The sequence below is a fragment of the Perognathus longimembris genome, chromosome 1 (assembly GCF_023159225.1).
Source record: "Perognathus longimembris pacificus isolate PPM17 chromosome 1, ASM2315922v1, whole genome shotgun sequence".
In the NCBI taxonomy this organism is placed as follows: Eukaryota; Metazoa; Chordata; class Mammalia; order Rodentia; family Heteromyidae; genus Perognathus; species Perognathus longimembris.
The window spans coordinates 34337343-34364601 of record NC_063161.1 but is presented as its reverse complement, the minus strand read 5'-3'; the positions used below and the strand labels follow the sequence as shown (position 1 = coordinate 34364601).

The 27259-nt window shown below is 35.2% G+C and overlaps 1 protein-coding gene across 1 annotated transcript in view; it reads left to right on the top strand.

Annotated features, from left to right (window-relative positions):
* Trhde (thyrotropin releasing hormone degrading enzyme) overlaps positions 1–27259 on the top strand; it is a 353088-nt gene that overhangs the window by 81647 nt on the left and 244182 nt on the right. The window contains exon 3 of the mRNA XM_048359329.1: positions 26848–26974. Coding sequence (XP_048215286.1) covers positions 26848–26974 — 127 coding nt within the window. The remainder of the gene's footprint in view (positions 1–26847; positions 26975–27259) is intronic.

Below are 27259 nucleotides of genomic sequence, written 5' to 3'. Positions count from 1 at the left end.
CTTTCTTGGGTGAGGACTTACCTATAAGTTCCTCACATGGTATTAGCCATATCCAGTTCCTTTAGATTCATTGAACTAAAGTCTTCCATTCTTTGCTGGCCCTTAAGTTGTCTTTCTGTAGGCAAATCATAGCATTGCAACTGGCTTCAAGAGACTAAGCAACTTAGAAAAAAGCAGATCAAGTGCAAGACAGAAAATGAAGTCTTAGAATTCACGTGTTATTTCTTGCTATAGTGAATCGATTAGAAAAAGGTTGTCACTCAACTCAACCTATATGCAAAAGGAGGTGACACGAATATAAGTAGGCAAAAAAAAAAAATTACTGAGGCCATCTTGGAAACGTTGCCTAAGCATGTACTTAATTATTTATGTAAGCAAAAATGTACACTTGAGGTAGTTGCTAAACTTTAAAACAATTGTTTTAATTGGCATGTGTGTGAAGGTGTACAGCCTGATATTTTCATACATGCGTAAGTGGCTAACTTAAGCTATTTAACATATATATTACCCAACTTTTTTTTTTTTTTTTTTTTTTTTGGCCAGTCCTGGGCCTTGGACTCAGGGTCTGAGCACTGTCCCTGGCTTCTTCCCGCTCAAGGCTAGCACTCTGCCACTTGAGCCACAGTGCCCCTTCTGGCCGTTTTCTGTATATGTGGTGCTGGGGAATCGAACCTAGGGCCTCGTGTATCTGAGGCAGGCACTCTTGCCACTAGGCTATATCCCCAGCCCCCCAACATGGTTACTTTGTTATGGTGTCAACATTTAAAAATTCTACATTCTTGGTAATGTTTAATTGCATGGGTATGTTTAAGACATTTTGGAATTCATTTATTTAATCCCATTAAGGCTCAGTGTACTTGTCTAATTTTCATAGTGTTCATGATACATTTTGTCTTTTCTGCACTGCCCTTCACCATTGGTGAGACAGCTAATCACTTTGATCCCTGACAGTGGCCTTGATCTTTTACATCAGGGACTTTTACTATTTGAGTAACTCTCTAATTAACTCAAGGCATCTTTATTCCTTTTCATTTTATGTTTGTGTGAAATGTTCTAGAGAGATTATTTTAAGAATTAGTATAAGACTTAGCAAACATAAATACAAAAAGGGAGTCAAATCTCTCTTATCTGCCTTTTTGTCTCCAGATTAGAGGTTGTTTGGGGACATTTCATAATAGTAACAAAACACTTGGAGTATTTCATACCAGGTTTGTGATAATTAATATGATACTTCCTTAAACTAAAAAAAAGTCACATTCTAGTGTATTCCAGCCTGCATTCTTTTGAGATCTCTGTACTCTGAGGAATCTGTTGGTTTTTAAAAACTAATTTTACTTTATTTTATTATAAGGGTGATGTCAGAGGGGTTACAGTTATATGAGTAAGGTAATGAGTATATTTCTTGTCAAACATTTTTTTGATGGACACATCTGACCAAAATAGCAACTATGTGAATTGCCCATATTTTTTGACTTTAAATAATTTATCTTTGTATTTGTTTTGAATTGAAAACATTTTACTTAGGAGAAATCTTTTTCACTAATAGATTTTTTTTGCCCAGTAAGATATGGTATATGGAAAGTTTGATTTTTTTATGTTTCCCTATTTCATGGTTAATGGATTTTGCTTTTTCAAGCTGAATTGTGTGTCTTTCCCCTCTGACATATTTCTAGCTTCAGGGGACAGAGTCCCCTCTGGTCCATTAATATTAGCAATCATCAGTGATGTAATCCAGTTTCATTTCTGCTATGGATTTTATACCGCAGTTATAACTTCTCATACATAAAGCTGAATTTAGCTAGGCATGCATTTATGCATTTTTTCTATGAATGTCTTTGCATTCCTAAAATTGCTAACCATATATATCAGAAATTCATTTGCTTATACAAACATTCTGAATCATCCCGGGAATGCAGTTTTATTTTTAATTTGCCTGACTTTATTTTTATTGTCCTTTTTCAACAAATGGGTCTTCTTCATGCTTTTAAAATTTCAAAACATTGCTTGGCAATCTTTGAAAGAGTATTGGCAGCAGTATTATTAAAGTGACTTTGATGCCAGGGAAACATAGGGTGTGGACGTGTTTTGGATTTTCTTTCTTCTGTTGTTCTCTGTTTTAAGATTTCCTTAAAAAGTAATTGGTGTGAATTTTGGTCTCTGTGGCTCTTTTGACTTATAGATAAATAACCTTTCAGTGTTCTACAGAGTAGTCCTTGCCTACTTTATACTGAGGCCTAATAAAACCTATTTATTTGAAGATGATGGCTTGTGACTGCAACTAATTGTCTAAGCAATTCTCATCAAAGCAGGCCAAGCCATTGGGGCCTTAGGATAGAGGTTGGTGTAGTAAAAAGCATAGGCTTTTAACTGAGAAAACGTGGCTGGCTTGTTTTTGCCTTGCTATTTTCTAGATATGTGACTTATCCATGAGACTTCTTTGAGTCTTAGTTGTCTCATCTGTCACAGGGAATCAGGTGTCCTTCAAGACTTATAAGTTGTTGTTAGTTGTAAACAAGAATATACTTCTTATAACATAGATTTACATGTTAATAGAAAGACTGAGATCCTGGAATTGGGTCCATGCTTCCATCCTTTTGCTTGACAGAATCCACAGTTTTTTATATTGATTTTCATATTCCATATACTGTGTGTGCGTACATGCATGCATGTACGCACACACATACCAATACTGGGTCTTGAGCTCAGTATCTGGGCATTGTCTATTAGTTCCTTGCTGAAGACCAGTATTGCCCTACTCAGGGCACAGCTACACTTCCAGCTTTTACTGTGGTTAAATGGGGATATGAATCACCCTTCCTTCCTTTCTTCCTTTGCTCTCACTCGGTGTTGTTTGTGTGTGTGTATTTCTTTTCTTTTTTTTTTTTTTCAGTTTTGAGACCAGGACCAGAACTTTGTACCTGATACTTCCACTCATTAGTTAGCATTCTATCAAATGAGCAAAGCCTCCAACCCTAGGGATAAGAATCTTACAGACTTTCCTTCTCCGGCTAGTTTTGAACTGTGACCCTTCGGTGTCAGCCTCCTGAGTATCCAGGATTATAGACTTGAACCAGTGGAATATGGATACCTTGTACTTTTCCTTATAACTACCACTTATTCCTTTACTTAACTTGCTTCCTTCAGCAAAATTTCTTTACACCCTCTTCTCACCTTTTATTTTTGTTGAACATCTTAATATTTGTATGTGTATATAAATTACTCTATGTCTTTTTCAAACTTGCATTCTTCAATATGACAGGAGCTAGGAGAGGATTGACACCGTTTTCCTGTTCATTGTCTCTCCTCGTTTGTAGATGATTATGCCTGTGGGAAAGCCGGAAACATGGCAATGGTGACAGCAGGAACAGTGCTGATAGTTCCTACACATCTCTTGGCTGCAACACTTTACAGTTTATATGCATGCATATGTTATAAATTAGGTAATATAGAAGGAGTCTTAGGAAGCCTAGAATTAAATAGGATAAATGGCTTGTCCCAAGACATATGGATGGTAGATGATCAAGTGTAGAGATTCAATGATCCCAAAGTCCACATTTTAAACCAATTCTGTCCTGTGCTGATGAGTGGTCCCAGAATTCCAGAAGATAGTTAAGATGGCTGGTTCTACTTGGTGAGTACTATTATGAGAATTTCTTGTGAAGAAACTAAAGTAGAACCAGGTAGAGCTAACCACCAGCATACAATTGACTGAATTTGAAGATAAAAACCATAGCAAAACCTTAAAAATGTATACTGTGTGAAATGAATGGAAGAAACAGAGGGGGGAAAATTGGAGAATTTTCTAAATTTCTATAGGTTTTACAGATAAACTATTTACTAAAGTGTAGAAAGACCTTTAGAAAAGAATTTAACCCTGGGAAGGAAGCATCCTACATGTGACAATCAGATGTGCTAAAGGAGCAAATGAGGTTAAGAGCCATCAAAATAACCAATGCCCCAACAGGTTAAGGAGGATCAGATGTAGGTCTGTCAAATAAGTTCTGCCATGTTACCGAAGAGCAGATTACAGAATATCTACAACTCAAAGTTGTTTTTTTTTTTAAATTACGAATGGCTTGATAGATATTTCTTTTATGGACACATGGAAAAGTCTGCCTGTTTGTCCAAACAGATGCAAGAGAGCAGTTCCCTTTTAACGGGAGGATGAGAAAAGCTGACAGCAATAATAGAGAGAGCAGTACAATACCCAGAATGATTCATGGGGAAATTATGAAAGATTGTCATTGTATTTCTCATTTATTACCTTATCCTATTGATTTGGCCTCTCAGTATCTCTCATCTCCACAACCTTCTGCATCTCCTCTATCACTGACCCCTTTGGCCCAAGCTACTATTGTCTCTCAATTGGACTATGGGGCCATTTCCTTCCTTAGGCCATTTCTTTCCTTCCTTCCTTCCTTCCTTCCTTCCTTCCTTCCTTCCTTCCTTCCTTCCTTCCTTCCTTCCTTCCTTCCTTCCTTCCTTCCTTCCTTCCTTCCTTCCTTCCTTCCTTCCTTCCTTCCTTCCTTCCTTCCTTCCTTCCTTCCTTCCCCTCCCCCCTCCCCCCTCCCTCCCTTCCTCCCTTTCCATTTTTTGTCCATCATGGAGCTTGAACTCTTGGCCTGGCCGCTGTCCCTCAGCTCTTCAGCTCAAGGCTAGTGCTCTACCACTGGAACCGCTGCTCCGGTTCTGGTTTTCTGGAGGTTAATTGGAGATACGAGTTTCATGGATTTTCTGCTCGGGCTGGCTTTGAACCGCAATCCTCTTATTATCTCAGCCTCCTGAGTAGCTAAGATTACAGGCGTGAGCCACTGGTCCCCAGTTATGGGCCATCTTTTAATTGGTTTCTTTTCTTCCTGTCTCCCCAATTTATTCTCCAAATTGGAGTTTCCTTTTAGAAACCCATCTGCTTACCATTGTGTTGAAGAATAAACCCTTCAGATAGCCAAGTAGCCAGGCGTATTTTTTTTTTAAGTTTTTATTATAGAACTGATGTACAGAGAGGTTACAGTTTCACACGTTAGGCATTGGATACATTTCTTGTACTGTTTGTTATCTTGTCCCTCATACCCCCCTCCCCCCTCCCCCTTTCCCCCCCTGAGGTGTTCAGTTCACTTACACCAAACAGTTTTGCAAGTATTGCTTTTGTTGTTGTTTCTCGTATTTTACCCTTTGTCTCTCAATTTTGGTATTCCCTTTGAATTTCCTAATTCTAATACCATTACACACTGTTTCCCATACACTCAGATAAGATTACAGATAGTGTAGATACAATCACAAGAAGGTGATACACGAACATCATCAATAGTAGAAACTACAGATACACATGGGATGTTGAAAGTAGTTACAACTGTGATATAACAATCAATTTCATAAAATGGAGTTCATTTCACTTAGCATCATCTTATGGGATGATAAGGGTATAGCTATTGGGCTCTTGTGATCCTCTGTTGTGACTTGCCTAAACCTATGCTAATTATTCCCTATAAGGGAGACCATAGAGTCCATGTTTCTTTGGGTCTTAGCCAGGCATATTTGGACACCACTCTTACCCAGCTTTCTCTTGAGTTTCTTGTATCCTTGCTTTTCCAGCCACAGTTATGGACTCAGTTGCAAGTCCTACCTCTGCGGTTTACCACACTTACAAATACCTTTCCTATAGATCGTGGCTCAAGGAAACTATCCCTGATCTTCTAGGCTTAGATTTTTTGAAATTTAACATTCTTAGTAATGTTGAACATTAATATGTTTGTCACAGTAATTTCTGATCTGTGTAATTTGAAAAATCAACATTTGTCTCCCTGCTAAGCATAATCCCAAGGGTTGTTGTGAGTTTTGGCTCATCACTGTAGCTCCAGAGTTCCACAGACATTTACTAAATATACATCAATAACTAATGATGTATCTACTTATCAACTTTAAAATATGTTGGCAAAGAAGAGACTTAGATAACTAATTTAGGATTATTAGTAATAAAGACAGAACAATGTTATTGTTATTTTTTTACCTAGATGCCATATGAGAAACCCTATCTGGATCACTTTGCAATTAAAAATAAATGAAAATAAACTTAATATCAGCATCAGAAGGGAGATCTACATGTTACATAGAAGTGGCAGAGGTGGTCCTCATTTCTATGTCCAATTTAGCTGTGATGGCCCTGTTTTTGCAGAAATTACACTTTTTTGTGTCAGAGACACTTTTTTCCCTGTCATATGATACATTTGAATAAAGTTTAAAATATAATCCAGTAATAATAAGCTTTCTATATAGATATTTATGCTGAGTAGTGTGTCCAATGTTATAAATTTCTGTTATTAGTAAATGTTCAAAAACTTTAGAGTTGTATATATAGACTGCTTGTGAACACTCATTCTTATCAAATGTTTATTAGTGCTGTATTATGAAGTCTTTTATGATTCTCTGAATGCTTTTATAAATGATTATTAAGAATCTATTAAATGTGGCCTTTTAGCAGTGATAAATAGTTCCCCTGTAATGTTACAGGAAATTATACTGCTTTGGCAGCCCATTTTAAAGATTGTTCTAGTTGAATAATGAGCTTGAAATTTAGAAAAAGTACTTGTCTCTGAGACCAGTTGACATAATTCATAGCTCTTGTGTACTATCTTCCTGCTTTTTCTTTTCTTTTTTTTAAACCAATAAAATCCTCAATGCAATTATTTAATTTTTCCAGTACAGCGCTAGGATATTTTCTCCTGTTTTATTAAGCATTTTGCCTGTTGTTGACATTGAAAAATGGAATATAAATTAAATTTTATTTGAAATTTATTGAGCAGATTAAAAATACATTGAGATTCAAAATTTTGTTCACACAAAAAGAACGACCCAGTAAGGCAGTGAGCAGCAAGAGCAAACAGTTGGAGCTCGGTAAAACAAAACTGCATGTTTAATCTCTAGTCACACATTTGCTTACTCATTTAAATACATTGTAAAGGATTGATAACCAGAATATAAAAGAAGCTTATGCCAAATAGGTAATATACAGAAAATATGGAAGAAAAGGGGTGGAAGAATAAATAACAGGCAACTTACTGAAGCAAATATTTGACTGAACAAAGAAAAGTAAATAATTCTAATAAATGATAACAATACTTGTAGCATTCCAAATAATATGTATACATGTACTTGTATGTATTCTAGGGTTCCCTGGAACAACAGAATTAATAGAATATATATATTCTATTATGCATATGTGTATGTGTATATATATGTTGTATGTGTATATGTACTATTCACTTACATATATTTATATATGTTGCATATATAATACTCATATATATATCAATATCAATGGCTTGTATGATTGGAGTATACTAGTTCAACAATGGCTATCATACTGCTGGAGAGCAAGAGAATCTGTCCACTGCTCAGTCCAAGAAGCTAGAAAGCTTCAGAACAAGGTTACTTGGTTCTGTTCATAGTCCGAAACAGAAGGACTAGCAGCTCCCTTGAGAGTCATTGGGATGAATTCACATTGAAAGGCTGTGCAAGGGAGATTCTGATGCCCACAGGGGATACAGCAGCAACAGACCTGAGCTTTCACACTTTAGCTGGCTTCCTCCTTTAATCACCTTGGCTCATTTAGTCTCTGTGCTTATTGGATGGTGCCACCCACATTTGGATATTTTCTACCCTAAGTGTCACTTCTGTCTGGATATACACTCATAAACATAATCCGAAGTGTGTTTTTCTAATCTCCTAGGTAACCCACCATTCAGTCAAGTATACAATCAAGATTAATCATTAATAAACATGTAACTTTTATTAAGCCCTTATTCATGCTGGAGATTGTTCTTGGGAGTCAACTTGATATAATTAATTCCTTGAAAGTACTATGATTAACCCTATTTTACATAAAGAGCAACTCAGTCACAATGTAGCTAATAAATACTTGACTCTTCTCTTGACTGCTTAGGTATAAGTGGACATCTGCTTTTAGAACCCATTAGTTGCGTATGGATATATGTTATTAGATATTGAATTATATCAAATTGAAAACAAAATAGGGCTGGGAATATGGCCTAGTGGCAAGAGTGCTAGCCTCAGATACATGAAGCCCTGGGTTCGATTCCTAAGCACCACATATATAGAAATGGCCAGAAGGGGCACTGTGGCTCAACGGCAGAGTGCTAGCCTTGAGGAAAAAGAAGCCAGGGACAGTGTTCAGGCCGAGTTCAAGTCCCAAGACTGGCAAAAAAAAAATCATACCTTATTACAGCAAAAATGTGACCATCTGATAACATCAAATGTTAATGAGGATAGGAAGATGAGAGGAATCCTCTTCTCCTATTAAACTGGCATGTACATAGTGTGGCTATTTCAGAGGGCATATTTTAGTTCTCATGAAAATTAAGCTTGCTAGTTCTCAGGTCATCACATTTCTCCATTTGATCAAGTACCAGAGAGAATGTACTGAGATGCCTATTGCATTTGTGGCAGAGTGAGAGGAATTCTAAGTACCATAGGTGTTCTTTTTTAGTAAGATACCTTGGTATAGTCACAGAATTATATAGTATAGTATACTTAGAATAGCAAAATATAGTTTTATACTTAGGAATAATAAGAGGTCACTATTGACTGCACATATTCAAGTAAAACAGAGGAGGTGATAATGATAATATTTATAATTTGAGAAACATTTATCATTTATAATTTGAAAAATCCCTAACAGATGTATAACACCACATGTTTTCATGGATATTCTTGCATGTGAAAACAAGTACATTGTATAGATTGAAAGGTCATAGTAGTATTTTCAATGAAGAAAGAGGAATGGTCTTCTGAAGGGAGTATAAAAGGGAAAACCAGAAATTTAAAAAACATCAGAATAGGAAATTACAGAGAACACTGATAAAAACATGACAGTGTGGGCAGAATTTTAATTTTTTTAAAACTGTTTGATTCTACGTGTCCGAATCAGTGCCTGGGAATGTCAGGTGCCTGGGAATGTCAGGAGATTTGTTACTCTACATAGATGCTCAGCCAATCGACAAGAGATATAAAAGTGAATCAAACAGACTTTCTGTTCCCTATAGGCAAAAATATATTTGGGGAGATTGATTGGAAAATTAGTATTTGTACCAAGTGTGGGAAGTGTTAAAGTGTAGGAATTTGCAGAATAGAGAGGAAGTCCAGGGGAGGGAACACCTAAACACTCATTCATCTGACCAATAAAACAGTTTTGTTTTGTATCAATTTTGACATTAATCAAATAATCACACAAGAAAATGGAAAATTAAAAAATTTTTGTCGTGCTAAGTATCCTCTATAAGAATTTGTAAAAAAGATGAAATAAAAACTTGAATCTAAATTTCTATTCTGAGGATGGTTTCCATGAAGAATAGATTGGTTAGTATTGGTAGTTCATACTTATAATTTTAAATATTCAGGAGGCTGAGATCTGTAGGGTCATAGTTTGAAGCCAGCACAGGCAGAAAAGAGACTCAACCTCTTAAATAGCCTGCAAAAATTCAAGCAGGATGCATATCTCAAAAGGTAAAACACTAGATGAGTAAGTAAGGCAAGCAATAATGAAGCCCTGAGTTCAAAGTTCAGTCTCTCTAAAAGCATTGAAAAAAGAATGGATGGAAAGTTGGAAGAATTGGAGTAAAAGTTTAGGAGCAGGATGGAGAGTAATGACAAAAGAAGATGTTCAAGGAAAAAAGTCATCTATTAGGCTTTTATTGCACAGAGACAATGTATGTGTTAAAGTGGATGTTGCATGAACAATTTTACATTTTTAAAAAGAACTTTCTGGGTACATTATTAAGATCAGATATAGAGAAGAAAGAATGGATATGAAAGGTTAGAGGTTATTACAGTAGTTCAGATGAAAATGGAGTTTCTTAACTAGGATAGTATTCAGTGTAGAAAGGAGGGATGGATTAAAAATTATTAAAAAATTAAAAGTGCTTGGTAATGGATTGGATTTGGGATGGTATGCTGAATTAGAGGGAGATATAGGATAACTAAAAACGAAGCCATGTCTGAAATGACCAACATGTAATGGTATATATCAAATACAAAGAGAAAAGCAGAACACAAGTAGAAAACATTTTGCTAGATATTACGTTGTGTTGTATAAGAAAAGAGTCATGATTTGGAGAAGTATGTTGTAGTGATCAAATGGCATGATATCTGAGAATTCCTTTAAAATTTAACAAAGAAAATGGAAAACATGGATGCATGTTCTTGATTATTACTGAATCTGGAGATTGTTACAGATTGACTATTTTGATTTTGTGTATGTTGAGAACTTTTCATATTCAAAGAGCAAATAGAAAATAACACATACAAGAAATAATACCAAGTAGATTTATCACCAGTGAAACAAAGACACTCCAAATGTGTAATATATATTTTAAAGTGTGGAGAGAAGATCAGAATTATAGCTTGCCTAAGTATGTAGCCCCTCACAAATGACTATTTCATGGAATGATAAGAGTATCTTTATATATTACCAAAATAACGAAATTTAAAGGAGGAAGACAGAAACAATATAGAAGCAAGAAAATGACAAGTTACTGGCACATTTTAGCAAATACAACCTATTAAACAACAATCATGACTGACTTTGGTACTTTTGTATGTGAATTGTAACTGTTGTATATAGTAGGGAAACAAGAATTCATAAAAACCAATGCATTTGACGACTATTTATTTCATTGTCAAGAATTATCATCTGTTATCACTGTATTTGATTTTGATACCCTGGATATTGTATATACGTTTATCTGAATTAGGGAAGGGAAAGGAAAGGGAATATCACAATGGTGAGACAAAGGATAAAGGATGAACCAATGCAACAGTGATATTCATAAGACAATATGTTGGAAATTAACTGTACAACTCAGAAGGGGGTATTGCGGGAAGAAAGGTGTGGGAAAATGAGGGAGGAGGTAACAAGTTGAACAAGAAATGTACTCACTGCTTTACATATGAATCTGTAACCCCTCTGTACCACACTTTGACAATAAAGAAAAAAGTTTAGTTTAATTTAAAAAAAGAAAGATACTCACTACCTTACATGTGTAACTGTAGCCCCTCTGTACATCACCTTGACAATAAAATTAAATTAAAAAATAGTCTTAAAATAAAAATTATTATTAACTTTTCTAATTATTAGTTTTATTTTTTAGATGAGTTGATTAATGTTGAGATGATCAGTAATGTATTAAAATCCAAGCAGAGCCAATATCCAAATCCAGATATTTTAGCTCTTGAACTGCTGAACTGACCATCACAGCATTCTGAATTGATCATGTAGCTTGGGCTTTGTATTACCCTCAAAGTGTGTAGAGATGTAGATTCAAATGATAGAGACTTAGAAGTTATAAAAGTTTAATACTGATCTAGTTAATGTATTGGTTAAGTTCTTAAAATTAGATGTTAAAATTGTTTTCAACTCTCTGTACCATTTAGTTACAAAACTTATCTCTTGGTAGTCCACCCATAGATACACTTGCACACAGAAACACACAAATATAAAAGAGACAAACACTTCTCATGAGATACTTAAAATCAACAATAAACAATTATTTTGGTCATAAAATCATGTAGCAATAATACAAAGATAGATGCATGATTATAAGATTAAGAAGTTAAGACATACTTTTGAATAATTTATGCATCAAATAAGTTATGAAATTGGTAGAAATTAGTGAGAATTAAATACTGCTTACTAGATTTTGTGGGAGGTACCTGAACTGGCAATTAAAATTTATAGCTGTAATAGAGTATAAAATGTCACTTCAGAAGATAAGTGATTTGAAATTTATTAAATGATCATTTTATTGAAGAGTTGAGTACAATAAAATAATGTGATCAAAGGATGAAATAAGTTTAGAAATTAATGAAATAAGAGGTAAATAGTAGAATGACAACAAAACAATGAGAATTATTGAAAACATTATGACAATTTTTTAATATTATGACACTTTTAAGAGTAAAAGACATAAGGCAAATGTATTATCATGACTAAAAATAAGAACATTAAGGTTTTAGAAATGAATATTTTGAAGAAGTCAAGCTCATGCTTTTAAAACTTAATGAAATGTATATTTTAAATAAAAATTATAAATAAAGTTATTGACTCCCAGCTAGTTATCAGTGGCTTATGCCTGAATTTTTAATTAGTCAGTGAGATCTGAGAATCACAGTTCAAAACTAGTCCAGGCAGAAAAGTCTGTGAAACTCCCCAATTAACAAGCAAAAAATCAACAGTACAACTATGGCTCAGGTGGTAGAGTACTTAACCTTGAGCAAAAGAGTTCAGAGACAGTGTTCATGCCTTGAGTTCAAGCCTCAGAACCAGAACACACACACACACACACACACACACACACACTTGAATTCTGTCCCAAATCACTAGGTTTTACAATTTATAGATATGTTTTAGCATACTTTACCAATTCTTGGAGGAAAGTTAAATTCTGTCTTACACAAAACAAAAATGTCTCATTATGACTAAGAAGATCTCTTCTCTATAGCTCTGAGGAAAGCAAATATAATAATATCAAAAAACAGTCCTGTTATTCATTAATTGAATAGGTCACAAGCAAAAGAAAAACAAAGAAGAAACATGCCCTCTAAGCAGATGGGTAAAGTCACAAGAAGAATTCAGCACTGTTCACTATACAATTCTCAGTGAACAGGAATTCGAAGGAACTGTCTTATGCTGAAGCAAGAAATATAGTTGGAAGTAAAAAAATAGTAGAAGCTTTTTAAATACAGTCATAAATAAGATAAGGGTACATTCTTTCAAAAGTGTTATTTTGCATTGTCCTAGAAATCCTGATGGAGTCAAGCTAACACAGAACAACACAGAAAAACAGAATTAAGTTCAGAAAGTTACCTTACTTCAAAGTCACTTTATAAAGATCAATAGGTAGCAAATATTAGAAATAATGGACTTGAAATATGATTTTCTAAATCCCATTCACTGTTAACAACCCACAAGGCATATGGGAATAAATCAAATAAGAGATGTTCAGGACTTCAAATGGAAGAAATTATAAACTTAAAAACTGGGGCAAAGACTGAAATGATCAAGTGATGATATTTCATGGACATGATGTTAACGTCTATTATCTTGAAGGTGTTCAATTAATATGCAAATGTAGTACAGTTCTAGTAAAACTCCCAGTAGAGTTTTATGTGTAAGTGTGGAAGACGACCCTAAAGTTCTTTCATAATAAGAAAATTTGAAGAAGAGTAAGGAGAGGGAACTGTTTTTTTTAGACTCTTACTAAATATCACTGAATGTATTATTGGTATAGCCGTGGACATACTGACCAACAGAAAACAACAAATTGAGATCCAAGTGAATATGAACTTGGTGTAGGAGGAATAAGTTTTCTATATCAGTGGAGAAGAAGAGTACAAAGACAATTGATCATTATCTTGGAATAAAGCAAAGTGAAATCACTGTCTCACTCACAAAACACATTCCACATGAGTTGCAAAAGTCCTGAATATGAGAAGCAAATGTCTGAGACTTTCAGAAGAAAATATAGGAAACATATTTTTTGGATCTTAAGAGCAGTGAGAGATTTCTTAAAAAGATGCAAAAGCACAAACCCTAAAGGGTACATTAGATATTTTGACTATATTTAAAGTGAAAAATTCTATTTGATCAAGGATGTCATGTACAAAGCCATATAGACTGGGGGATATTTTTTTCTTTTCAAGTCACACGCTGGCAAATGTTACTTTCCATTGTGTATAAAAATCTACTACAGCTGGGCTGGGATGTAGCTCAGTGGCAAAGCGCTTGCCTAGCAAGTACAACATCCTGGGTTCGATGCCCAGTACCAAAAAAGAAAGGACAAAAAAAATCTACTACAAATCATAAGAGAAAGAAAAATGATACATTGGTGTAGTATACACAAAAAATTAGGGAAGTTTTCAGAAGAGGCTGATTGAAGAGCCAATAAAGTAAAAACAATGCTCAACCTCTGTTACTAGGTTAAAACAAGCTAGCCATAAGATAACATTTCCTATCCATTCATTAACCAAAAATTCAACACACAATAATCCAGTGAGGAGATAGAGAAGTAGGAATTTTCCCACATTGATGATGGGATATAGATTAAAGTAAATGTTTTGAAGAGGAATCAGTAAAATATGGAGTAAAAGTGAGGGACAAATGTAAGACTGTGAAAGATGCTCTATACCAGATTATGAAAACTGTGGATTTCATGACTTTTGCCAGCTTGAAAGTAGGTGAGAAAGATCGATCCGATGGAAGGGCTGTGAGGACACAAAGATTTTCAGTGACTTCTAAATTTCAAAAATATCAGAAGAAAATGTGAAGCATTATCCATGTTAAAAAATTGTTGAAAGTTTGAGAATGTTATAGTTTCCTATAGTGTTCTATGTGATTTGAACCATTTATTCCTTTAAACCTTTTATTTCTTTAAAGAATGAGTTGCAAGAAGTCTCAAGGACAGAAATGCTCCACGTCCTAAGGACTTTTATAAGTGGCTCTTCTTGGAACTCATGCAGTTCCGAAACCTATATCCACATTGTTATCTTCTTACAATATTGTCCACCAAATATCCTTGTAGGTTTTCTCTAGCATTTCACTATATCCTGACTTCCCCCTCTGATTCATGTCTCTGTTGAAAACTTACTGCGTGTGTTCCTCCTCTGGTATCCATTGCTTATATTTACCTTGAACACTACCTTTCTTTCCTCCCAGAAAATAACATAAGCTCTTCCTAGTAGGAATTTCTATTTAATTTCATCTAACACCTCCATACCTAGACAAAGGTCTGCCGCAAAGTAGCCTCAGTAAATATTTGTTTAGCAAGTGAACAAAACACTTCTGAAGTTCTGCTCCCCCTTTATTATTAAAAGATTCAGGAGAGAGATGGCTGGCGTAGGCACGGTGCTGTGTTTGTGCTGGAAGGTGCAGTTTTGGAGCAGAGGATGGCACATGTAAATGAGGTCAGCAGGCAGTTGGGAATAAAAGGACAGATGGGCCAGACTACATTGAAACTGAATTCAACAGAGCACCGGGCCCAGTATTTACAAACAGATATACTTGGCTGTCAGTCTTGCTGAAGAAATTTGACCAGGCATAGACTAGATGGCTTAATATGAGCATTCTCTTAAATCTATTCTCTCTTGCTTTGAAAACAAAACAAATAAACAGAAACTTGTGATCAAGTGTACTAAAGAAGACGTACTCTATTGCTGAGAAGGATTAAATACTACTGCTTTATCACTGGACTGTGACAGAATTAAACAATTTGTTCTGGTTCCTAAACACTGGATCTGAGTCATGTTGTTGATTGTGCAACGGAAGGAAGGAGTTATTTGGTTTAGAGTTAAAAGAAATAATAGCAGCCATGTTTAATGTATTATTATTGAAGATTCTGATTTCCAAAGTGGTTTAAAGAATAACAACATATTATAAGTGTTGGGCTCTTTTATGTTACTGTTCCTTGAAAGCTGTGAGGTTTCTGTGCCAAGTGACTGAATGGCTACTAGCTTCTTCTAATGATTTTAAGCAAATGGTTCTTCAACATGAGTGTTTATCTATTATATCTATATAGACAAATCACTGCCTGTATCTATACATCTCTAACTATAGCATTCTATTTATATAATCTATCATTTATGTATCTATCTATTATCATAAGCATCATAATTTATCTGTCATTTGATGATATGTCGGAAGTAGAAGTCAGAGACCGATCTATCATCAGATGATAAGTAGATAGATAGATGGTTGATAGTTCAACTGATAAGTTTGTTAAAATGGAAATTTTAGGATGATCCTAAATCATCCCAAGTAATGATTCTAAACTTCTAGTGTGGATATACAATAGAATCTGAATTGCTTACAAAGATTATCTTGAAATGGCTTCATAAAGTAATTGCCTTTTATTACACCATTTGCCATTATCTTTGTACCAGCCATGAGTACCATGTGTTGTTTTCCTGGCAGTAATACAGGTGAATGATACAAGTGTGCAAATAGTGCAAACAATCTTGTCTACAAAGATAGCAAGGCACAGGAGCACAAGGTTTACTGCACAAGAATTATAAAATCAAAGTCAGAGTACTATATTCACTGGGAAGGAAGATTAAAAGGTTATGGTGTATTCGTTTCCATTGTAACCCTAATGCACTGCAACCAATTCAGCAGGTGTAATGCAGCACAAAGTTTCTTTCTGATATGGAGCTAGGTTAGCAATCCTTCTGGATGATAATCTGGTTGTGTGATTTCCCACATTCTAAAACAGCATACCTTGCATTGGTGTATGGCATCATTGTCCATTTTTGTTTCCTCTCATTCTCTGCTCTGTCGCCCTCTGTGTACTGCTCAACTTCCTCTGACTCTTCCCTATAGGATGTTAGTGATTCCACTAGGAATCTGTCTGGATAATAGAGATAAACTTCTCAGAAGTTTTTTACCTAATGACATCCACTGAGCTCCTTATAGGTATAGGACAAAGCTGTCTTCGGGGCCATTATTCAGTCTATCACATATACTTAGAAAAAAGTGAAAACAGAAATGTTAATATGGAAGAGACATGCCCTTTTCTTGAAGTAACTTCATTTGATCTTAGCTAAAAGGCTGAGAAGTAAGAGTACCCATAAGTAAATTAAACTCCTAAGTTCCAGTGACGTGGCAAATACTATGCTAAGTAAAGTGATTTCCAACAAGAAACTGAATAGTTTGCTACTATGCAAATTTTCTTTCCGGAAACAAAATTTTCTTGGAAGATGTAACCAGTCAATTATAGGAGCACTACAGTGTTAGGATGGAAAAGAACTTCCAGAGTTTATGTCTTGTTATGGGGGGTTGGGAGCATGTCTTCAGTTGGTGATCAAGTGCAAGGCACTGTATTTAGATATAGTAAGAACTGAAAAGAGAGATTTGATGGTTGAAGAACTTCAAAGTCCTACAAGAGATTAGACTACAGTGCAAATATAGACAGCCTATTAACCTTCAGTGTTACTAGTCCATGGAACCCCCCAAACATCCCTGTCGTGTATAGCAAACCTGTCTCAGAATTCTCAGCAGGTGTTTTCCTCACAAATTCTTAGTAAAATTCTATAAAGAAACAAGTTGCAAAATAGTAACTGGCACAGGCCTCTCATGAAACTTTATCAATGACAACATTTTAGATTCTTCTTATAACAGGATTTGATATGGAGTATAATTTAGTGTAGAGTTGGATTTCAACCTCACTAAAGATGTTTAAATGACTGTTCTCAAAATATCTACCACATCAGTCTGTTCTTTGTATTTCAAGGTGACTTCGATTATGAGGCATCAATTACTTTCTACAATATTTTATGGCTGTTTGTTTGTTTAAATGATAGGTTTTCAGGTAGTTGTGATTTTAATACCCCCATGTGTCTCATTCTAAGTACTGACATTTTACACTTCATCCAGTCCTATTTCTAAATTTTCCTCCTTAGAATGAATAGTGATGGAGACTGCCTATTATGAGTTGTTTTCACCACAAAAGGTATAAAACAAAAATTCACTTTTAATGTTAAGCTCTTGAGTCAATGGGCCTCCCTGTCTCAGCATATCTTAAGTTCTGTTGCCTGAATAGTCCCCCTTGGTTGTTTTCAATCACGTTAAACTGTCTCAGGCTCTGAAGTGGCTGTCAGTTGCTAGAAGCAACTCATCTAGACTCTTCACTTGAGACCTTCAGGCCCTTCATGAGTTTCTGTCTGCTGGGCTTCCATCACTTGCTCTAGCCAGGTAGATTCTATCAACATACTCCTTCCAGCCTCCCCTTTAAATTTCCTAGCTTCTGAATCAGAGCCCAAGTTCCCTATTTATGAAAGTTTTGTGTGTGCGTTTACCTTCCTTTTACTTAGGGAAAAAACATATTATCTTCTGAATTTTAAGTAAGATTAAAACTCCTGGGCGTTTAGTTTCTTGTTTACAACATCCTTTTCTCCTGGCATCAATATATTTGTCTTCTACTCAGAGCCCAAAGCACCTGCTACATCTCCCTGGCTTGTTCTTTTTTACTGATTTGTAGGAAGAACCAAAAAATCAAATTATCTTCACAGGTAAATTAATTCAGCTTTATTGGCTGAGGATATTATAGTACAACACTTCATTGTTTTGCAATTATTAAAGAACGAAACTGTCATTTCAGTTAGGCAAAATAAAAAGTAAACTTACTATAAATATAGTAATACTTTAAAGCTAGTGAAATAATTACCATGTCTTCCAAAGTTCCTAATGTACTCTAGCAATATAAAATTTTCTTGGAGAATAATTCTGGCAAGTCAGAAGGTTTATTTAACTTAAAGTACCAAATTACAAATGTCAAATCAGAGAAAATGTTATTCAAGTTTTAACGGTGCATTACTGTTGTAAATGGGTTTTCTTGGCTGTTTGATGTAACTATTCACTCTTTCTCATAATTATATAGCAACTACCACACTTCATTTTTAACACAACAAATAATTAAAACAGTCTACAGAAAAGGCTTTAGACACAGAGAGATTTAGTTTCGCTACCTTTTAAAGCCACTCAATGATGACAGAAAAATCTTGTTCTGCATTTCTTACTTACAGAGTTGGGATTTCTTGCTAACTTTTTACTTATGCCACAGGTACTTTGTGAACATTAAAACTGACTATTAAAAGACTTTAAGGCATAAGTATTTTAAAAATATTTTTAAAAGAGACAGTGTCTAAAATGATTCTGTGGAAGATTTCAGATTGTTTCTGAAAACTGAACGTAGCTCCTTAAACTTTTGAATTATATTTCACTTGTGTGAATTTATTTACTTTTGTTTGGGAATTATAAAAGCTAGAACTTTATATGCAGAAATAATGGATTGGTTTTCTTCGTTTCCATCATACTTTTTCACAGCTCTGCTGCATCACTTTCTCTATGGGATGTATTTCTCTGAAGAACCAATGACACAAATAAAATATACTAATTGTATATCTTTCCAAACGGACTAGTAAGTTTCTTCTTTTTTTTTCTTTTGCCAGTTCTGGGGCTTGAACTCAGGGCCTGGGTGCTGTTCCTGAGCCTCTTTGTGCTCAAGGCTAGTGCTCTACCACTTGAGCTACAGAGACACTTCCAGTATTTTCTGAATAGTTTATTGGAGATAAAAGTCTCAGGGCCTTTTCTTCCTAGGCTGGCTTTGAACCACCACCCTCAGATCTCAGCTTCCTGAATAGCTGGGATTACAAGTGTAATCCACTGGTGTAAACTACTGGTGCCCAGCTTGCTTCTTTTACTTTTTAAGAAAATTTTTTTATTATTATCTGCAAGTAGTTGTACAAAGGAGTTGCCATTTAACAAAACAGTTTATGAATACAATATAGCTCAATCAATATTATCCCTTTCAACCTCCTCACCCATTTCTCCCCTACCCAACCCTTCCCTCACTCTTGTTGGACTGCAAGATTCTAGGAAGCAAAGGGCTTGTTTCTTTCACTCACCGTTGGACAGTAAGCACAAGAATAATGGCTTGTTATTCAACTAGTGCTTACTGAATAACTAAACTGTTTATGAAATCTGCAATCTTTGATGTTCTAAAGGTCATGCCTATCAGAGACAAGATTAAATTGAATCTATTTGATATTCTTATCTATATGACTTCCTTCCACAGAAGGTTCCATCCTAATATTATTGGGTACCTAGCACCAATATGACTTCTCTTATTATTAAGTAAACATTAGTATTTCATATGGTTCAGAGTGCTCTGTCCTGTAAGGTCACACAAATCTCAAGATTCTCCTTGATGTCCTCTAGGCATTTAACTTAGTTGTAAGGGTAGCTGAAATTTTACTGCAACCTCTGCGTTTTTGAGAAAGTGAGGCAATGAAGGGAACTGATGGACTCTGTCTAAAGAATTTTTTTCTTCTCAATGAATAAACCGCTTACAATATTATAAAAAGATAAAAGATGAAACAAACCTATTTTTGGGTAATAAACCTATTTTAAATGTCTACAAACCATGGAATTATAGAGTATCAAAGTATCAAGAGTACCAGTGAGTTAAGCGAAACCCACAGTGGGTTGGTTCTAAGGGATCCAAAATTTGTAGCTTCTCCACATTTTCTAATAGCTATGTCATATTACCAAAAGTGGGGACATAGAATATTTTTCCACAGACAGATAATTTTGTTCCATCTTAGTTACACTGGTATTTCTGTCTAATGTCCAATTGCTACCAAGTTCACAGACAGTTCAGAGGATAAAAAAACATGCTCAAGGATAGGAAATGGAGTAAAGTAGCTGTGTAGTTGGTTACATTTTCAAGGGAAATGAAAAATGCAAAGAAGTGAAACTATGTGAAGAAAAATCACCTGTTCATTATTTTCTTCTCACAGTAAAGATAGACTAGATGAGAATTTAATCCATTACAATGACACACCAATCTCTAAAAATACTCTAAGAATAAAAAACAGTACAAGAAATGTATCCAATGCCTAATGTATGAAATTGTAACCTCTCTGTAATTCAGTTTGATAATATATATATATATGTATATATATATATATATATATATATATATATAATAATGATAAAATATCTCCCTGGGCAGGAACTTGGAGCTGAGAGAAGTTAACTGACTCACAACTCACAGTTGGCAGAATTAGGCAGTGAGAAATCTGAACTTAAATCCTGGTATGACAATTCCAAAGTAAGATCCTTTCAACCTAACTAAATGTCCTTAGAGTTGGCTCATTCTGGTTGTAGGAAGAAACTGTGTAAAGAGAGAGATAAAACTTGGTAAGCAATTTATATTTTTCAGAGCTGGGCTCTTATCATCAACTGTCAGAAAATGCGAATAAGCAGGTATAATAAAATTATATTTCATTGCTTTTGAGTGATAACTGTGTTTATGAAGATTCGGTTCCTATATTATGATTAAGTAGAACCTTGTTACTCTGAAAGAAGAAAACTACCATGATTATTTTCCCCTCCACGGTGTAAAGAGAATTATTGTACCAAGCTCACTTGGTTAACCACATAGGAGTCTCTTGGTATATGAACTATTTTGGATCTTTCCCTGGAAGGCACTGGAGTGAGATACTGGAATACAGATTAGGGGAATGATTACTTTTTAAGGGGGAATGGAACTTGAATTGGCTTTAGCTAGTAAATAAAAGACTTGCTGAACAGTGTGAAGATCAAGTGAGGAAGTCCTTCCATTTTCTTCCATTTCTCTTGTTAACTCTCAAGTCCCAACCACCACATCTTCACTTGAACCTTTTTAGCAGTCTAACTCATTTCTTGCTTTTAATTTTGTTCTTTTCCTCTTCTATGCCATCATTTGTACTGCATCCAGTATAATGTGCTAAAGCCTAATGCTGATCATGTCATCTTGTGGTTTATAATCTTTCAGTGAATAATCTATGTCGATACTATTAAATTCGTATTTTGTGACTTGGTTCACAGATGCTTTTTATAGTATGATGTGCATCATCTCTTTACATTTCCAATCATACTTACAATTATATTTCTCCTTGCTTTTCTAATTTGTCTCTGTCTGGTGGCAGTCAATAAGCAACTCCTTACATCTTAGTTAAACTTCTGTAGGTCACTGATGTGATCTTCCTAAAATGAAAACCTAATTTTATTACTTCCTGAATTAATCCTACATCTATTATAATAAAATTGTAATATTTGTCAATCCCTTTGAGTTCACTTACTATTTTCTTTGGCCAGTGATGTTGCCTTAGCATATGTTATTATTTTGGTCTTGGGAGATCATCTTTTGCTTGGTAGATTCCTAGATAGTTTAGTTTTAAAGATACAGCCTAGCATCTCTTCCTCTGAGTTTGATTACTATTATATATTCTTAGAGACTGTATACACCTGTGATTTTCACTTAAATATTCATCAAAAGTTTATGTGCTAGCACTTGATAGATAAAACAAGCAAGATATATTGAACTACAAGTGTTACTTTCTTATGATTATATCTAAAAGGTTAAATCTTTTGCTCTATATCAACTTACACTCATAGATAAATAGGCAATAAGAAGCAAAAACAAGAACAATGAGAAGTGTTTCAAGAAATGGTAATGCAAGTGAGGGAGATTGAGAGTAATAGGATAGGAAGAAGGCTTCTTATAAGTGAGATATTTAGATAAACATCTAAAGGTGATGAAGGATGAGTCTTGAATACATCTAGGGGGAAACTCATAATCCCTGATGGAGAATCTGGTGTTCTTCAGGTATGGCAATGAGGCTAGAATATGAGTGAGTTATAATTAGTGTGGAGCAAAGTAATAGAAAACGAAACAAAAGAGCTAAAAGGAAGAAGAATCATATAGGAAGTATTAATCTTTTAAAAATATGGACTTTTATACTAAGCGAGACAGGAAACTCATGGAATAGAACTCTTATTTTAATGGAAAGTTTGGTTACTGTGTAGAGAACAGCCTGAAGGGAATAACGGTGAAGCATGAGTAAAAAAGTTGAATCATCATCCAGGCAAAAAACCCTTTAAATCAGTGGTGTTGAAATTGGGACTTTGAGGAGTGGCTATATTCTGGATGTTTCCAGGTAGAGTCAACAGAATTTTCTGGAGTTCGGGGGGAAGAAACAAAGCAATGATAATGCTGAACTGGTCAACTGGCTGAAAGTCAGAATTGACATTAAGTTAGATAGGGAACATTTTAGGAGGAGTAGATGTGTGTGCACATACGTAAGATCAGGAAATTACTTCATAATGATTAGGTCAGATTCCTAATTGATACCCAAGTGGAAATTTCAAGTGGGAAGTTGGATTAGGGAGTCTTGAAGTCTAGAATTATTGAGTAAATCATTAGTGTCTAAAAATATTTATGACCATGAGATCATGGACCTCATAATTATAAGGATCTCACTTTAGGCCCTTATAATCAAGGACCTAAGTGTAGACAGAGAAAGAAAGATGTCTATGGAGTAAAACTTGGGTCCTTCCATAGTTAAAAAGTGGTACAAAGAGGAACATGCCAGGCACTGAGATGGAGTTAGTGCTCAGTAAGAGTGAAGAGCAGGAAGAAGTCATGTGAAGAAAGTGTTCAGAACAGGATGCGACAGACTGTGCTAGTGCTGTGGAGAGGTTAAGCAAGTTGAAATTCCAGTGGCCTGGTTTTGCCATGGGAGATCAATAGTGATCTTGATAAGGTCATTTCTGTAGAGCAAAACCATTTTTGATCAATTAGTTGTAAACACCACTGCCCTCGGACCAACCAACAAAACCATTTTGAAATGAATTTAAGAAATATTAGAAATAGCAAATGTCTTATGTATACTAGCATCTCAGGTTGCAAGTACTCTCATTCTTAATATTGTTTTGAATTTGATGTTAATTTGGTTGTCCTCACTATGAAAACTCTTCAAAAAAGCATGAATGGAGACCACAATGGGAGGAGCTGGGTTCAGGAAAGATTTATTTTACTACCTAAGAAACAATCTAGAGTATTAGTTTGCTAATGCAAATTGAGTTAGTCTGGAAGCATAAAGTGGTGATGGGGAAGCCAATGGGAGAAGTTGGGAAAAGATGTCTTTGCAGAGGCAAGAAAGGATAGAATGCAGAAGATTTGGCTTTCTTTCTTTCTCTCTTTCCTCCCTCCCTCCCCCCTCCCTCGGTACCACCCTCCCTCCCTCCCTCTCTTCCCTCCTTCTTTCCTTCCTTCTTTTCTTTCTGCTTGACTTGAGGCTCAAACTCAGGGCATGGGTGCTCTTCCTGAGCTTTTGTGCCCTCTACCACGTGAGCCACAGCTTTACTTTTGTCTTTTTGTGGTTAATTGGAGATAAGTGTCTTATAGACTTTCCTGTGTGGGCTGGCTTTGAACCATGATCCTCAGATCTCAGCCTTCTGAGTAGCTAGGGATTACAGGCACGAGCCACTGGCACCTGCCTGGCTTTGTATTTCTTTTGCAATGGCTGAGAAGGCATAGTACATTGTTATGGTGTTTTTATTGTTTTATTTGTGTTCCAGACATTCCAAACCTCTTAAGAGCAGTAAGTATAAATGTCTTGTTCATTTTATACTAGGAATTTTACTGATCTATTTCTTTTCTCTAGTACAATGCCTGGCACACAGCAGTCATGCAATAAATGTTTGAATGGAAAAATGAAGACACTCTGCTAAGCATGTAGATGGTTTTTTTTTTTCATTTACTTTGAATTATTTCCATGAAGTTTAGATAATCAGGTTGATTTAAATTATGTTTCTTTTATCTGAGCCCCAAGAATACTTGATTAACTGGTAGAGTTGATTGATGGATGTGACTATGTTTCTACCCAAATTAATGATGGTTCCTCAGAGTACAGTCAGTGACCCCGCAAGCACCACATTTCAGTAGTTCTGGCTATTGTTTCTCTTTTATTATTTTTTGAGACAGTCTCATTATGTAGTTCATACGGGCTTTGAACATGTGATGTTTCAGTCTCAGTCTTTTGGGGCTTATAGGACCCAACTACTATGCACAGCCTAGCTATAATTTTAATAGGAGTTTACTAGTTAGATCACCTTTAACTTTCTGGAAACAATTTATTTTTCCTCAGGGTCTCTTTGGCATTTTCATTTTATCATTTATGTGGCATATATCATTATCTAATTTACCTTTTAATAAATTAGAAGCCCTTTGAGAATAGAGATTATACCTTTATTGCTTTTTTATCTGTCATGCTTTGTATCCTTCTTTGATTAGAGAACAACACATTATTCATTTCTAAATTAAAAATGCTTAGTCTAGGCTCTGGTACAAAGCAGGTGCCAAACAAATATTATTTCATTGGATAAATGCCCTAGGGACTAATTACTCTCCCTGAAGGAGACTGTTGGGACATAGACTTGATGCCCTTTCTAGTGTGATGTGTCCAAATGTTGTTCTGCCCCCAACCTCCACACCACCACCACTGCTTTGCTCCTAATAGCTCTTACCTGATACCTTCTCCAAATGACTTCCACCATGGACATGTATATCACACAGATGCTCCAAGTACCAGAAGGACCTTGGATTTTATGTCTTTTATTTGGCAGGTAGTAGTCAACAATTAGGAAGCAAGGATATAGAAATATTGTTCTGTTAGAGCACCACAAACTTGTCACTCCTTAGAGCTTCCCATGGATGAGTTTGAGTCCAGGATTTTGTCTGAAACTTTAACCTTGCTTGGATTATTAGATTATTATCCTTCCTTATCCTGCTTCTCCCGGTCTCTTACAAGGTCAATCATGAGGGCAGGGTACTTCCTTATTAAGTCATTTGAACAGTCATAGTTTTTTTCTTTTAACGCTTTACTTCTTAGGGCCTTTAAGATGCTTGATGTTTATAATCACTTGACTTCGGGAGCAGAGAATCTTAATCACTGTAATGAAGATGGTTTCTCCTGACAGCCTTTGGTTTTATAGTACTGCCAGCTGCAAGTATGGTTGATTGAAAACTAAATTAGGTATTTGGTTTCGTTTTGGGGAAAAGAAGTAGTTTCATAATTCCAGTGAATTGTTCCTGAATGGAGTGAAACATCTTACTGAATTACTTGTCTTTCTAACACAAAGTCAGAGTGTGTTTTCCTTGGCTTGTGGTCATTCTGACTACATACTTCTCTGTTATCTCTCCTTATGTATGGATAGTGCGTTAGTTGTATAACCAAGTTTTATGTTATGATTGGCCACAACTTCCTTTGCTTTCCTCTTGATTATATATCCATTTAGTCTTCTGTGTAAACCATTTATTTTTATAGTGATTTGAAGGGGACATATACTCCCTTCTCTATAAAATATGATTGAAAGTTATGTGTTTCAGAACTGAAATACACTTTAGCAACAGTTGGTGGCTAAGACCTTCATTTTATAAATGACACCTCTTGAGACCCAAAGAGGTTAAGTAATTTGTTCAATATCACCCAGATCAGTTAGTGACAGAGTAGGACAAAACTCCAACTCCCAAGCTGCTGTGCTTTCCACTGCTGCACAAAATACATACTTCTTATTCATGGAATTGATATGAGGATTAGGGACCACATCTGTGAAAAATAGATTTAGCCTTCGGAAGGAAAGATACTGGATAGCTTTATGAAAGCTTTATGAAAGCTAATATCATTTTAACCTTTCATGAACAATTGTTAGTTTTGATCAGTTTTATGCTTCTTACTTTAGGGTTTAGACTTCATTTTCTTTTGGTCAAGGACTAAGTAATTTATTATACTTGCTTTAAAAATCAATGTTAAGTATTCAGATAGTGTTAGGAATATGAATTGCTTCAGCTGATTTTTTGAAGCTAAGAGCCATTGTAGACAACCATGCAGAATGGTGATTGCTTATGAACATGTATTTTTTTCTGTCCCTTCATTGCATTCTGTAAGATGAATTTATTACAAGAAGAGAAGAAATTATATATATGTATATGCATATATATGTATATTTGTATGTATATATCTATATCTCAGTCTGGTAATGGTTCCAAAGTTAATTCTACATGTCTTTAACAAACTGTGAATTTTCTCTCTCACTGACCACCATATATTGCCCACTTTTAGCATAGCCAGGGACCTATTATCCTAAGCCATTATATCTTCCTATCTCCAGAAAACACATGTAAGTGATAACTTTGAATATTTATTTTTATGGGAGGTATATAAATCTTCTCCGTGTCATCTTTTAAAATGATGAAATTGTGACTTGTTCAACCTCATTACTTCAATTGTTTTAAGTTTGGCTCTTTTCAGCCACTGTTTCTCTTGATATATGAACAAGAATCTTCTCATTTTTATAGTCTCTGAAATGATTTGTGTAGATTTTTATTTGCAGGGGAAATAAGAATCATGTTCCAAAAGGCTAAAATAATTATTTTATATGTTTTTTTTAAAAACCAGGTACGATTATATGCAAGACCTGATGCCATCAGAAGAGGATCTGGGGACTATGCACTCCATATTACAAAGAGACTAATAGAATTTTATGAAGACTACTTTAAAGTGCCCTATTCCTTGCCAAAACTAGGTAAGACTTTCTTGATTATTTTATTTTAAGGGTTCCTAGGATTTCTTCTTCGTGCATTTATTTGAGATATCCAGAAGCATGGGTTTGCATGATGAGCACAAACGTATTTTCTTCTGAAGAATTTCGGTACGATTTAGTGTCTCTTGAGACATTCAAATAAGTGCTTGGGGGGATTAAGACAGGCATTATAGAAGTTTAGGGACACATACACACACACACACACACACACACACACAAACACAAAGTGCTTTTCTTCATTGACTACATCCTAGAGAGGAGAGATTA